The following is a 15,741-nucleotide window of genomic DNA, read 5'->3' on the forward strand; positions in this document are numbered from 1 at the left end:
GTCTCTGTTGAGCTACTTTTGCTTGTTTGGGTGGCAGCACATAAGACCATGAGTGCTCTCTAGGTCTAAAATGGTACTTTTGCTCTGACACATTTTCAGAGTACAGAACAACTGTTTGCCCCTATGTGAAAATCAGACCTCACAACTGAGCTTCTCAGGAGCTTTGCTGGTTCTTCAGTATTTTCAACACATGTTATTATGCTCTTTCCTTGCTCTCTGGGCACTGTAGATTTGTGGGTTTTCTCTTTGGAAGTATCTGATAGTGTATGCAAATAGATATGCAGGCTGTTTATAAATGCAGATTGAAATTTAAATGCATTCTATTGAAAAAATCATTGTATCTTTAATTTAGCTGGTACAATGAATGTGCAGATTTGGATTTCATGTTTTCACTCCCCTTATGTATGTTTTGAGTAAAAGCTGTAAAGTCATAAATTCCCATGCCCTTTGGCATTTCTTTCAGCCAGGGAATCTTTCCATCAGTTCATCCATTTTTTTTCGCATCAGGAATTCATAAACTGTATGTAGGCAGATTTCCCAAGTCAGCACACAAGTTTATCTTTGAAGTTCTGTTTTGTTGAAGGCTGATGCCTCAAAATAAAAATGTTTGCCAACAATGACATTTTGGTACTTCTCACAAGCTTACACACATTCTCCTCTTGGCTGGTGTCTGGATTACTTCTGTGTGGTTTGGCATCTATAGAGAGGAGCATTATTTTTGCAAGGGAATTCAGCCAGTAGCTAGGCCCACATTCTGCATGAACCACTGTGGGCCTTTTTTTGTTGTTGTTGGGTTTTAGTACATAAATGTTAATCTAGCAACTCAGGAGTCTTCAGCTCAATAGCAGAGGATTGGCAAACCTCAGAAATACATCTGAGGTTTAGGAAAAGTCGGAAGAGTGCACAAAAGTGACATTCAGATGCATGTAGAAGTCACAAAGCTGCAGGATCTGTTTGCAGGTGTTCTTGGCAGTGATTTTGTTCTAGCACTGCCAAAAATACAATGAGGAAATTTCCTTTTGGAAACTGGGGATTAAAGGAATACTTACTGCAATAATACAGGGCTACTAAAAGGTTCTGTTCTAAACATGGGTGAGAATTTAGGGGCAGAAAAATGTGATTGTAGGCCTGTGTATCCCAAATAGTTTTCCTGTCCTGGCTTCCTGGTACTGTAGGAAAATCTGATGCAGCCACAGCTCACTCTGAGCTCAGTCAAATGTCTGTATGGTGTCTTGCTTGTGCAGGCCAAGGTCCGAGAGCTAGAGGAGAAATGCCGGATGCAGAGCGAGCAGTTTAACCTCTTATCCAGAGAGCTGGAGAAGTTCCGACAGCAAGCAGGGAAGATTGATCTCCTGAGCAGTAACTCGGTGGCATCCTCAGATATCTCTGGTTCTCCCGGTAAATCTCTGTCCCAGTTAATGAATGGAATAGCCACTTCTATAGGCAAAGGTAAGGACCAGCATTTTATCTGTAGTTATCTGTTGTACCCTGTGCGTTTTAAGGTGTAACTCGATGTAAATAGAGTTTGCTTGTACAAATGGAGGACAGAATTTGCTTTGTTCCTGTTTTATGACTTTTTTAAATTTCAGAGTATCTTTTAAGCCTTTACTGAGGTTGTTCCAGGTTTATTCAGGCACTGCTGTGAGTAGAATTCTCTCTTGTTGAGTGTAGTGACAAGAAACGTGTTTAGAGTTAAAATGTTGTGTTCTTTATGTAAATATCTGCTTCTCCTGGAAGAATAAAGACTGACCTTCACTGTTTCAGGGAGGCGGTTGGATCTGCTATTTTACTGAAGTAGCAGTTCATGAGAAAAGAAAGTACTACACCCTGTAAATTAGCTATTACATAAAAGAAACTTGTAAATAGACCTGGATACAAAATGGAAAAACTGCATGGAATATTTTGACAAACATGGAAATGTATTTGGTTAAGTTGCATTTGTTCAACAGAAAAGGCATTTCCCCATACAAACTTGGAAGTAGAACATTAGGAAAACATTCAATGCAAGCAAACACTGACTGCAAAAACACAGGTACTGTCACAGAGTGATTTTGGTTGGAAAGGGGCTTCATGGGATATATTTTAATAGAACTGAATAGGGATAATTTCTACAGTTGCTTACTAAATTACACCTATTTTGTTGGTCTTTCACATATAGTGCCCAGTAACTTCAATACAGTATGTGTTTTTCCACGTAAATTTCTGTCAGGTCATATCCTGTTGCCAGAGGCAACTTCTTCTCCTAAGTACATGACTTCGTTTACCATTCATTATTCATAAGAAAATTGCAAAGATGAAAGCAAGAGGTTACCTGAAGGTACTTGAAACTCGCACGCAAATCATGTTAGATTGTACATTATAACTGGGTTGTTATCAAGGCTGAGGAGTATGCTCACCAGCTCAGTATCACCCATGGTAGAATGACTGTGTAACTACCCGTTCCACAAAGGAACACTTGTCAGGTAATTTCCATTACTTACAAATTCCCCCCAGGTTGTTTTAAAATAAGTACGAAGAGGAACTGGAAAAATGAAGTAGTCTTGACTTTTATTTATTTCAACTTCCTAAGCTTCGAGAAAAAAATTGAGGCATAGTGCCTAGAAATCACAAATCATTTCCCTATCATTACAGATGAGCAGTTATTTTCAGTGAAGGGTGCTAAACTCAATGTGAAATCAAGTCAAAAGGAACCAAGGTGACATCCTTCTTTCATTTCACTTCAGTAACTTTGTACATTGTATGCCTTGGGTTTTTGAACACAAAATTTGAGCTGTTTGCGGTCTTGCCCACTGTGCTGCATACTTGTTTAGAGGCGTATCTGGAGCTGCAAGTCTTACATAAGTGGATATTAAAGTGAGCTAAATAGAGAATTCAGAAGGCATTACCTGATAGCTGTAAGAATTTCTAGAAATTTAATATAAACGGGATTAGCTGCTCATGTCTCCAAGGGCGGGATTTTCAAAGCAACAATTAATTTTAAAGGAAAGGTAATTAGGTATTGAGATATCCTTTAGGCAGCTAGTGAAGGTCAGTCTATATCTCTGGATAGCCTAAATCTGGATTGAGATCTGGAATTGATATACATAGGCCCCAGTCCTCAAGTAAAAATCAAGTAAACTTTCTGAGGTCCTCAGGACAACTCTCCAAATTAACTTACTTTTATTCTTGAAATGCTAATGGAAACAGCTTTGAAAAAAGCCTTCAAAGCTTAAGAGACAGTCATCTTCCAAGAAATCCTTGAATAAAAACACAGAAAACACAGCTAAGTCTGTACTGACGGCATTTGAAGGCCTTGCTCTATAAACCTTTTCTTAATAACCTACTGATTTTTATATGACTTATTGTTCAGGGACTGCAGCACTTGTGTATAAACATCAGAAATCCTAGGACAGTATTCATTCTCAGGATGAACGCACTGATAACAGTAATGTTTGAGCCATTGTGGAGGATTTCTAATTACTGAAATCAACTGTTTGACACTAATGATGGTAATGCTACAGCAAGTTCTTCAAACCAGAAGTGTAGTTATTTTTATTTTGTGTGAGGAAGAAAGAGCACAAGAGGGAACACAAGGACAGCTTTCAAAGCAAAGCAAATGAGGGAAACAAGATCAGTTTATGACCAGATGCTTTGCCCTAATGGGTGATGTTTGAATGTATCAGGAAATGAAATAAACCTAGCCAGAATAGATTAGAATCTAAAAAGTTCACTCTATACATATAATAGTGTCACAATCAGATACAGAAACTTTAAGATCTATTATTCGTCAGATAAAAGGCTTAAATGGCATTTCTAGATAATTTGGGTAGTCCATAATGAATCAGCAGTTCCAATAAATAAAATGGAGGTTGTACTAATTTTACTACAAGTATGGCCAGAGCTACTTGTGTTGGGACATTTAAATTAAGGCTGGTGCTCTTCGTTGCCTCTTTCCATAAAAGCATAGTCTTCAGACTTCCTTAACAGATACTTGGCAGTCATGGGAAAATAAAGGCCATTTTGAGGGTATATGGTTTTTATGGGACTTTGTAGACAAAATCCCCTTGGCTTCGTGAGTTTCTTCTGTAGTATTTAGAGGAAAAAATAAGAGACCTTCCTAGAAGCTGCTGTGTGTTCTTAGGAACTGACCTTGTGAATTTTTCATTTTTAACTCTTTTTTTTTTTTTTTCCAGAGTGCAAATATAAAAGGAAAGGGGCCTTTTTTTTTTTTTTCCCCTTAGTTTCCAGTGAGTTTTAATAGGTCTGATTCTTCCACATTCTGTTGTTCAAGCCCAGGGACAGCAGTGAAATTGTCTAGGATGAACAAGAGAATCCAGTTTGAAATTGTTTCTTATTCTGGAGGTAAAGTTAGGCCAGATTTTAAATGTAGCATTTTTGTCTGTACTCATGTGTTCATGATCCCCAAACCAGACAATCGGGAGATTACCAAGATTCAGGAGGTTTCAGGAGGAATGTGCTTCATGCACAATGGATCCGTTTCTCTTCTTGCGAAGGCATTGCTCGATGATGTTATGTTGTTTTTTTTAATCGAACTATGACTCTACATACATAGAATCAGCATGAATTTTCATGTATTATTTAGGCATCTTCTGACCTTTTTTTAAAGTCTCCTGTCCAGAATACGCAGGAACTAACTGCTACTGGTTTATGATATGGCTTGCCCAAAAATCTGTTCTTTCCAATATATATTGGAGATATTATAATTCATTGAAACTGCATTAATTTTTAAGCTGCTTTAAGAAATATCTCCAGTTGTGGTCCCAGATAAAAGCAGCCCCACAGCATGGGAAAGAGCCTTAGAGGATCAGCTCCTGTTATGTCATGCACTTTTTCATAATAGAGACAGGAGTTGGTGGCACCCAGTACAGGTTTTATTGAAGCAGGGAGATGTTACATTGCAAGTAGCCAAATGAATAGAGAAACAGAAGGCTCTGAAGGCAGCAGTAAGCCCACTTAGGAAGACAGATCCATTTTGCATAGCTATTTCTGAGGCAGAAGCTGTATTTAGACATACATTGAGGGATATGGGTATAGTCTTACTCTGCTGGGCAGTGAGGTATCTGCGTAGGTTGTATTTAGTTATTAGCACCGTCTGGAGCCATAGAGGTGTACAGTCATATGAGGCAATTACAACTCGCGCACAGTTTGCTGTCCTGTGTGTTAAGGACTCAAGGTAAATTTTACATACCCTGTTTAACAAATGGAAAAAAAGAAGGGAGTTGAATAGCTTCCAGCATCTTGATATTTCTGGGGTTCCTGATAATGCATGTTTCTATCCTGGTTGTTATCCTGTTTGTATGCAAAGCAAGGGCTATGTTGTCCAAAAATCTTTCTCCACATTTTGTATATAGTGAAACTAATTTAATAATAAAGCCTGAAAAATCCAGGAGGTATGAGACCAAACAGCAGTTTCTTTTGAATGAATAATCACAGTTGGACCAGCTATTTATAGGTTTGGCACTGATGGGCTGATATGGCAAGCACATTAACAGCAAACAGAAGGAGCTAAATTGGCTAAAGGTTTCTGAACGGGGATGACTTCTGTTATATATGTGAGAGAGGTTCCAAGAATAAAAAATGTGCCCTTTTTCAGCCCGGGGGACTGCTGTAAGCAGGGCTGGTTGTAATTAATCTTTTATATGACGACTTGTATATTTCCCTGCTGTCAATGTGCTTAAGCTGTCCTGCTGTAAATTACAGTGGTGCAGAGAAAATTAATCATATCGGACTAAGGAGAACACCAGAAAAACCCTCTGATGATACGGAGCTTATTCTCCTCTGCAATATGAACAAAGAAGTTCCACTCATAATTCCTGTGGCATGTGTCTGGGAAGCTTACAATTCAGGAGCAAAACACTGCTGTCCAGAATTCTGCAGAACTGGAGAGGAAAGAAATGCTGAACCTACACATATCCATGGTCTGAAAAAATTAAGAGCATAGATTCACTATGTTAATGAGAGAGAGAGAAAGGAGAAGGCATTTTTCATATCTGATTGTGTCAGCAATGCCCTAGCTCTCTGCTTTGCTGTAACTTCTGCTGATTGTGCAAGTATAATTAGGTTCAGTTTACAATATCCTGCTTGTTTTCATGTCAGCTGGGGAATAAACTAACAGTAAAAGGGAAAAAGTGTACACGTATTTTTTATTACACTTTATTAGTCCCTCTTGCAACATTGATGGAGTTGTTTTAACTTGTCTCTCCTCACCACTGGGCCCAGTTTTCACTTGAGTCAAGACAAGAGTGTTCAGCCTCTTGTAAGGCTGTCTCCCTGGGTCCTTTAAATGTGCAGTATAAGTTGTCATCTTCTTTTCATTTTTAAGTGGAGGTGGGATGTCTTCTGTTCTTTAGAAACTGAGGAGATGGCCCTGGGATCAAACTGTGTGTTTTGGTACCACATAAATGAGGAGCTCATAAGAAATGTGAAGCAGGTGTTCTTGGAACTTTGTCCTGCAAAAAGCCAAATCACTTCCCTTCATTTCCAAATGAATATCCTGCCAACTAAATTACTAGCATTTCAGCTGCTTTCTTAGAAGATAAATGCATGACTTGATTCTACTTTACAGTACATGACAAAGTCCCCAAGGGAAATAGAAGGGTTCCAACAGCAGCTTTTAGTGCTGGGCATGTTAAGCAGCATGTCAGACAACTTGTCTGAAGCTATCAAAGAACACAGGTGGATTTTTTATTTTATTTTATTTTTCATTAGGGAAAACTTGAACTTTTGATTTATTTATTAAAATACCTTCGCTTTCTACATTATATTCCATTACATATTGTTGACTTATGCAATTTGCTGAAAGGCTGGGAGCTAGTAGGCTTAGCAACTTTTATGCACTGCAGTCTACCTACCTTAGTCTTTTTCTAGAAGGATTTCTAACAGTATGAGAAGATAACTCACTGCTTCTTATTACTTGGCAATGTTTCTGCTTCAGAACAATACTTATGTATGTTTTGGTCACTGCCAGGTCATGAAAGTCCTTCTGGAAGTCGTTGTGTGATTTCAGAGTTTATACGACCCCTTCAGATATCTGGAGACAAACCAGAACAATTGTCTGTCAAACCTACATTCCTGTCCAAGTCAAGATCTGGTACCCCAAGATGCAGATTTGATTCAGACGTGAGTCTTTGTCCTTTAAAATTGTTACTGAAAATATATGTTATGGGGCCAAGACTTCTCCACTCCAGGGGACCAGTGCAGGTTGGACCACCTGCTTTTAGAAGGTCAAGACATGAATGTTCTAATTTTCTGAGACAGCTTGGTTACCATGGGAATTAACTTGGTTAACCAGTGGGAATTAATCTGATATTTTCAAAGAAGTCTTAGCTGATATCTTAGTTACACAACATTAAAAAATGGGTGTGAGAGAGCCTTGACATTCTATGAAAACCTCAGCCTCCAGTGATGCATTCACTGTTGCACTGCTTCTGTGCATAGTAAGTCAGCATTTCTGTTTGTGTTTCTTTTGGTGTATGTCTGTGTTATGCAGCTTTATTATTTATCTGCCAAAAGGTGTTATTTTGATACAGCCTGGGCAGATGAAAGAGAAATTCCAAGCGGTGCCCTGTCCAGGCAGGTGCGCTCTGACAGTGAAGTAGCTCATTCTGCAGGACTTCTTTCTAGCAGTCTCCTAAACTTATATTGAGCCTATAACCTGGAATTGAAAATTACAGTATGTGAGCAGACAGCTATAAGGAAGTGATCTTAAGATTTTACTCACTACCTTGCTGTCTAAATCCCATTCTTAATCCTTATGAAAGTTAATGAATTGAAACTGTGTGCATACTTTATTCATTGCCACTGAACCTATGTAAGTTGGTAAAATGTTTTAAAATGGATCACAAGCCTGAGTATGGTGCGGGATATTCTTGTACAGTAGGAATTCCATGGGCATATGTAAGGAGAATCCACAAATAAATATATGTGTATGTTTAGCAGCATAGCTGAGAAGTGGGAACATTCACTGCTTTTTGAAGAGGCCACAGAAAAAGCATCCCGAAGTACTCAAACCAGAAAAAGCAGTGTAACAATGTGACTTAGGGAGGCAAAACTAACAGCAAGAAATAGAAGTGCACATCAAATTTAACTCCCTCTTTCTATTATTTTTGGGTTGTCTTACAGAGAATGTCAAGCCCTCTTTTGCAGAATTGTTCATCGTGTGTCTTCTAGAGTGTAATTATGTGATACATACTTACATTATGCAAGCTCACAGAAATTAAGCTCCATTTTTTCAGGGGTATCCAGGACCCAGGGGAAGAGTGTATGAATAAAATCCAAAAATGGAGCATAATGCTGTGAAGTGTGAAATAAAAGCAATTGACACTCTGTGAAAATACATCTGCAACTTCCCTGATTGTTACTAGTAACAAAGTCTTCTAGAATAAGCATTACCGGGTTAGTTCGGAGCTTTGTGACATGCCTGTAAAAAGTTTTCAAGATGATAACACTTGAAAATGTGTCTGCATTCCCAAATGCTACACAGGGGGGAGTTCCTGTTAGCTGACTATTACTGTCATTCCTGTTAGCTGACTATTACTGTCTCATCACTGGAAGTGGAGTGTTGGCAGAATAGTGTGTGATGTGCTAACCCAACAGGAACGATGACTTGACTCAATAATTTTCTGGTGCACTTTTCTTCCATACAAAACCAGGCAGGGACCAGTTTAGGCCTGAAAGTTGCAGTTCAATATTCACATTTTCCAGATCATAAAATTATGTTCAATTTTTTCCTTATTTGATCCCACTGTTAAAACTAGTATTTCTATCTTGAAGTTCTCTCAAGCTCAGGTGAAAAGTTGTTCATTTTTTCTGAAAGAGTTCACAGCATAATGTAAAACAAGGAAAGTGCATCTCTGTAAAAACTCTACTAGGCTCGAAGCATAACAGAAAGCATTACTGTTTTACCTAGAGATACCTAGCACAGAGCTAGAATAGGTGGAGTCTGTGTTGATTCAGCATTACAATTTAATCTCCAGGGTTTGTAGACTGGATTTCTAATGGAATAAATGTGTGGCCTTGCAGAATTGAATTAAATGTGATGGTAAATTCAGAGGAAATACATTACTTCTTTCAGTTAGTAGAAAGATGGAATTCAGCAGATGCTGCTGAGGATTGTACTGCCAAGGGGCGGGGTGGGGGGGGGGTATATCTTACATGATTCTCATGTTTCGAGATGTTTGGAAGTTGACACTTGCACCAGCTCTAAACTCAGCATTTGTCTTAAGTACTTAGTCACTCATATGAGATTTCTACTGTTACTTCTGATGAAAACATTAGGTTGTCACCCTAGGTTGTCTGTGTGATCATGTTGCTGTATTATGCCCGGAAACACTTACAACAGGTCATCTTGGAATAACTGAGTTTACCATACTTTAATGAAGACTTCAGTAAAAACTTAGGAGGGTGAGGTGACCAGTAAGACTGGTATGTTAAAGACATGTCTTTAGTTGGCAGCATGAAAGGGAATGGTGTGGTCAGCATCACATCTCCTTCAGCAATTTCCACTGACCAATTTAGCAAGCTTTTGAGGAAAACCACCATCCATTCTTAGGCAGGTGATCTGACTCTCTAGCAAGATGTCAAGGAATTAGCTCTATTTCTTTGCCCTGTTAGAATCTGACTTGCAGTTCCTTTGTAGCCTAAACTCTTCCAAGTAAAATTAACCATGTTATAATTGAATTCATTTATTTTTAAATGTTGCATGTTTGCTGTGTGATTTCTATCACCCATCAGGAAAACAGTGCTTTTTGAAATACCATTGTATTTTTTTGTTGCTGCCTTTACAGATGGATAATGATCAGAATTCCAATACCTCAAAGCAGAGATATTCTGGGAAAGTCCATCTTTGCATTGCACGATACAGGTAACCCCCATGCTCCACCCCCCCCCCCCAAGCTCATTACTTCTATAATACATGTTAGTAATATTCAATGTTTGGTTTTGCTTCACTTTCATTCATGCACTAAGTTATTACCAGGAACCAATGTGATGGATGGCAGACCCCTTTCCTGTTCGCAGTGGCTGCACAGTAGTGCCATTTCCATGTGCCTTTACGTCAGAGAAAGTTTAGCGTGGCATGCCTCTTTTAGCCACTCCTGTATTTCTACCCTTCAAGGTCTAAATGAGATGAGGTGTACCTCCTATTTCATGAAGGATGTCTTAATCTGTTTTATAAATTGCTTTTTCATCAGTGCAAGAAAGATTTGTAAGTTCCGCTTATCTTTGTTTTGCCCATTAAAATTTCAGACATGAAGTACTGTGACAATAAAATTTTCTGTGACTTAACAATTTCTTTCAGGATGGATATGGATTTAAATACTTTGTAAGAAGTTTTTTCTCTATAAGTACCTTGTTTTAGGTGTAAACTCACTGGTTTTGTCTCTATTAAACTTGTCTCAAAGTTAAACTTGTATAAAAGACTGTCTGATAAACGGAATATGGGTCCAGAAAAGACCTCCACAACAGAGTTTGCTTTAACTCACTTTTAAAAAAAGAAAATACTATGGCCAGTGTATTCCAAGAGTCCCAGCTGAGAAGTGTGTGAGTAAATTCTATAGAAAAGGATGTGGTTTTAAATGTGGAGCACTTCAGCAAATAGGTCATGTTTCATGGCAGCCTGTTGGTGGTACAGTTGCAGTTCACAACAGCAAACTGACCTAGACTGAGCTCAGAATGTATGTTTCAGAAGGGAAGCAAAAAGATTGAACTGAGGAATTACCATCCTGTTCAGGCCTAGAACTGTACACCTTTTTCTGATTAATATGCAGTTGTGTGGCGGTTGTAAGTGAACACACATTTTCCATCTGTATTCCATTGCAGTTATAACCCTTTTGATGGACCAAATGAAAATCCAGAAGCAGAGCTCCCCCTTACGGCAGGAAAGTACCTTTATGTGTATGGAGATATGGATGAAGATGGCTTTTATGAAGGTATTTTTTTTAAACCTGTGAATTCATGCTAATTCATGCAGATTGAAAGCAGTTCATCTGTCAAACACACTCCTGATTCCTTCCTTCATCTACTACCAAATAAGTTGCTAAAATTATTCCGTCATCATTGTGTCAATTAACATAGTTTCTGCACCAGCAAAGCCGCTCCTTGCAGGCAAAGCTAATTGTAAGATATTTTATATTGTCAGCTTTTCCTACTGGCAAGCTTTAAGTCGACAAGAAAGCTTACTGGCATTTCTGGGTTTTTCCTCACTGAGCCTTTATATTCTGAAACTATGAATGTTGTTTATGTGCAGTTTTCACTTATATCTTCTTCCTTATCTTGTCGCTTGCAAGACATTGACATGCAAAAGGTATGCTCCTTTTTAATGGCATTGTTCTTTCTTACCAGGGGAACTTCTAGATGGACAAAGAGGACTAGTCCCTTCAAACTTTGTGGATTTTGTTCAAGACAATGAGACCCGATTATCAAGCACATTAAGCAGTGAACAAGATCAGAATTTTATCAACCATTCGGGTCCAGTTTTGGAAGGAGATCTCTTGGAGATAAGTCCACCAAGTCATGTAGACTCTAGTGTAATCAGCAATGGCGCAGGGACTCTGGATGTGAACATTGATGAAATTGGAGAAGACATTGTGCCTTATCCTAGAAAAATAACCCTTATTAAACAACTAGCCAAAAGTGTCATTGTGGGCTGGGAGCCACCTGTAGTGCCACCCGGATGGGGAACCATTAGCAGCTACAATGTTCTGGTTGACAAAGAAGTACGGATGAACATAGCTTTGGGAAGCAGAACGAAAGCTCTTATAGAAAAGCTTAATATTTCTACTTGTACATACAGAATATCAATTCAGAGCATCACAAACAAGGGTAACTCAGATGAACTGCAGTGCACTTTGTTAGTTGGGAAGGATGTCATAGTGGCCCCCTCTAATCTTAAAGTGGACAACATAACCCAGATTTCTGCTGAGCTGTCCTGGCTCCCTACAAATAGTAATTACAGTCATGTGATCTTTCTTAATGAAGAAGAATTTGACATTGTCAAGGCTGCTAGCTACAAGTATCATTTTTTTAATTTGAAGCCCAATATGGCCTACAAGGTGAAGGTCATGGCAAAGCCCCATCAGATGCCCTGGCAACTTCCCCTGGAACAGCGAGAAAAAAAGGAGGCCTTTGTGGAATTTTCTACGTTGCCAGCAGGTTTGATATTTTCCTTCCTACCCAAAAATGCTTGTTGTGTTTCTCTGAAAATACGAAATAATTTAACATTTAGCTTTATGTTGGAACCCCTGTCACTTTCATGAGCAGACTGGGGATTAACAGTTTGCTTTATGGTATCTAAAACTAATTCTGTCCTGCGTTACTGTCTTCTTTGCTCTGACTGGAACATTTTGGGGAGATCACTAGGGAAAGCCATGCTTACCATCATCACAGATTACACACTGTTTTATCAGGGTAATCTCCATTTGTATTTAATGTGTCCAGTTACAGTATTTCTGGTAGTAATTTATTTTCATTGGTATGAACAACACTGGGAAAAATACAGTTATTACTTGTGACACATTATTTGCATGTTGTTTGTGTGTGTTAAAGCACTTTTTACTGAAAATGAACACAGACATTTTAGAGAAGCAACAGTCATTTAGGGGATGTAAATGCATTTTGATTGTGAAGTTGCAATCACATTGTACAATTTGAATTTGTAAAGATAGCAAATTGGCCATGTTTTGGAAAGTGCTTTCACATTAGGAATGTTGATAAGTGTTAACAGTCGTTTCCCAGTATTTAAGAACAGTGAAGTAATGTTGAAAACTAGAGCAGAATTAATGTAATGCATTTAAAGGATAATCTCACAATTTTGGGGGTGTACCTCAAAAGTTTGATGACCTCTCCTTATAGATCCATCTCACCAAGGTCATCTAATCAAGGGCAAGTAGAAGACTCTATATATTCAGACTTTCAGAGCACTGAATGTCTCTGAAGCAGGGATAGTCAAATACAAGTGACTCCTGGCAAGTGAAATTTCAATAGCATATATCGTGCTGTGGCTTAATTGACTCCCTGCTGGGATTTGATTCTAGCAAAGGGACAGGAATTAGTTCTGGTCTCTTCCTTGGCTTGCGTGACTTATGTGTAAGGAGACATGCAGGAGAGTAATGCTGGTTGAGTAGAGAGGGAGTTAAGCTTGTATGTCTGCTGCTTTTGATGTTGTTGATTTTTAGTTCCAGTAAAAATGTTCTCAACTCAAGCATTCACTCTTTTGTCTACAATCATTTCAGTGAGATAAGTGTAGTGCTATTACAAAATCTGCTTGGAGAGGAGTGTGTTTTAAACTTCAGATGTGTTGTGTGGCAGTCGGGAGATACTGCCTACATGGTGGCTTGAACTTATTAGCTATGTTGACTTTGTTATTTGGGAAACGAAGGCCTTTCCAGTGATGTTTTTTCAGGCCAAACACTTCCCATGCTGTATCTCCCTCTAGTTGCTGAAGTATGCTAAAGCAACAAATGAGCAAACTCACAGCAGCCAAGGTTTGCATTCTTCTGGCTGTTACACAGAGATGGTTACAGCTGAACCCTGCTTCTGAAGTTTTAGCATGAAACACTTCTCAAGATTTGACTGTTAAACTAATACAACAGGATGCCTGGAAACTAATGACTTAATAATTTCTAAGATATTTTTACTTTGACTTTCTGTCCAAAGTAGAGCTATTTTTAGTAGGGTAATAATGTCTTTTAAGTAAGGATGTATTTCAACACTAATGTGTTGCAAATGCCTTAAAAGGTTAGTAGGTACCTTTTTTTTCTTCAGTGCAAACATATTGAGTCCAGTCATTCTTTAAACCAGTGTGCTGCTGGTCAAAAAGGTTAAAGTTCTGGCTTGCAGTTCACATGACACCTTAGCATCAGTGTGCTTCTGGCCTATAAATCATTACTTGGAGTCACACACAGTCCAGAGACTTTTGAAAGTGATTCCTGAGTATGTAGTGTTCATTCAGTGCAGAGATTTATACCATAAAGTCATTTGCTGTCAGATGCAGCAGTTTTCCACCAACAGGGCCACTCTGGGGCCTTTCTCTCCGTCCTTTTTCTGTTAATTTCTGTATTATGGGTAAGTAACAGTTATGCAGCCTGGAGGGATAAAAAGTAGGTCCACAGCAAGTTGCAAGTACAGACCATCTTGTAAAGAAGTTTAGCTTACTTAATAGCTGTAAGCTGAGGGCCAGTTCCTGGCTCTATAAACTACTGAGCCTATGCTTCTGTAAGTGCTTTTGAATCTGTATAGTTACTGTTCTTGTCTTTCATAGGTCCTCCAGCTCCACCTCAAGATGTTACTGTACGGGGTGGGTCCACCCCAGCAACCATACTGGTGTCCTGGAAACCACCAACTCTGACAGCAACAGGGACCTCCCATGGGGCCAATGTTACAGGCTATGGTGTTTATGCAAAAGGTCAACGGGTGAGTTCTCCTTTCGGCGTTATAGTGACCACCCGCATTAGGTGAATTTCAACTGACAGGTAAAGGCGACAATAAGCATGTGACAGCATTGGATGTGGGCAGGTTTTTCTCAGCTTTCAGTAGAACCTACTCTTGTTTGTGCATATCTTGCTCATTGGCTTCCTTTCTATAAGCACTTCAGCTTTTGGACAAATGGATTGAAAGGGTTAAAAGATAACTGGTGCTAACTGGTGTGGGCTGTTGCAGCCCACTCTGTTGGCAGTAGTTCTCTCCATGTTAAGACTTAAAAGGTTGTACCTTAGTGGGGTTGGAGGGGAGGGAGTTAGGAATCTTCATGCTAATATGTTGCTTGTTTACTTCAGGTGGCAGAGGTGATCTTTCCAACAGCAGAGAACACATTGGTGGAGCTATTGAGACTAAGGAGTTTGGAAGCCAAGGAAGTTACTGTTCGAACACTCTCTGCACAAGGGGAATCAGTGGATTCTTCTGTTGCTGCCATTCCATCTGATCTACTGGTGCCTCCAACCCCTCACCCCAGAACTGCTCCCAAATCTAAGCCATTAGCAAGTGCCGGAGCCCCAGAAACCAAAGAAGAACATTTAGGTCCACATTTGAAAATGGATGAGTCATGGGAGCAGACTCGTTCGGCATCCCCTGTTCATGGACACATGCTTGAGCCCCCTGCTCCCAACTTCCACAGCTCGCTCCAGGGAAGGAGGTCTCCATCACCTAACCGAATACTCCCTCAACCTCAAGGCACACCTGTCCCAAATACTGTTGCAAAAGCCATGGCAAGAGAAGCTGCACAACGAGTTGCAGAAAGCAGTAGGGTAAAGACAAACTTTTTCTTTCAAAAAGGCATTTTTTTAGGCTGGCTTTATTCATTGTGGTACTTTCCATCAAAGAATTTTTTCATCATGTGCTTTAAGGAACAGCTAATTATTCCTAAACCCCGAAGATCTGTAGTTTGAGAAGAAGCACTGTGCTAGAATTCTGTGCGATCTGCCACAAATATGCTTGTAACCATAAAGGTCAGCTTTTGATTGGCATAGGAAGCCCATAACAGCACTAGAAGTGTTGTCTTCAGAAATGCAGAACCTTAGTTCTGGTCAGGGGGGTAGTAATCATCAAAGTTTTTGCTTGGATGCTGCAGGACTCAAAAGGGAGGTTTATGCTTCTGTGAGATAAGTCAGCCAAGTTCAGAAGTACTTTGAAAGAGACCAAAGCAAATAAAGGGCAGTTTAAAAACGGGTCCCTAAACAGGCAGCTAGATGAAAGTCCTGAGCAGACTTACTGTGAGAGCTAATCTTTTTGACAGTTCACAAAATGACA

The 15,741-nt window shown here is 39.3% G+C and overlaps 1 protein-coding gene across 7 annotated transcripts in view; it reads left to right on the forward strand.

Annotated features, from left to right (window-relative positions):
• Nucleotides 1-15,741, forward strand: part of RIMBP2 (RIMS binding protein 2) — a 94,150-nt gene that overhangs the window by 55,817 nt on the left and 22,592 nt on the right. For all 7 annotated transcript variants that reach the window (XR_010615619.1, XR_010615618.1, XM_065692668.1 and 4 more), the window contains 7 exons: nt 1,245-1,449; nt 6,968-7,119; nt 9,786-9,862; nt 10,819-10,928; nt 11,341-12,150; nt 14,258-14,409; nt 14,772-15,239. Coding sequence is in view for 5 of the 7 variants with exons in the window: in XM_065692668.1 (XP_065548740.1) it covers nt 1,245-1,449; nt 6,968-7,119; nt 9,786-9,862; nt 10,819-10,928; nt 11,341-12,150; nt 14,258-14,409; nt 14,772-15,239 (1,974 nt within the window). In the remaining 2 variants the exon portion in view is untranslated. The remainder of the gene's footprint in view (nt 1-1,244; nt 1,450-6,967; nt 7,120-9,785; nt 9,863-10,818; nt 10,929-11,340; nt 12,151-14,257; nt 14,410-14,771; nt 15,240-15,741) is intronic.

The sequence above is a fragment of the Lathamus discolor genome, chromosome 12 (genome assembly GCF_037157495.1).
Source record: "Lathamus discolor isolate bLatDis1 chromosome 12, bLatDis1.hap1, whole genome shotgun sequence".
In the NCBI taxonomy this organism is placed as follows: Eukaryota; Metazoa; Chordata; class Aves; order Psittaciformes; family Psittacidae; genus Lathamus; species Lathamus discolor.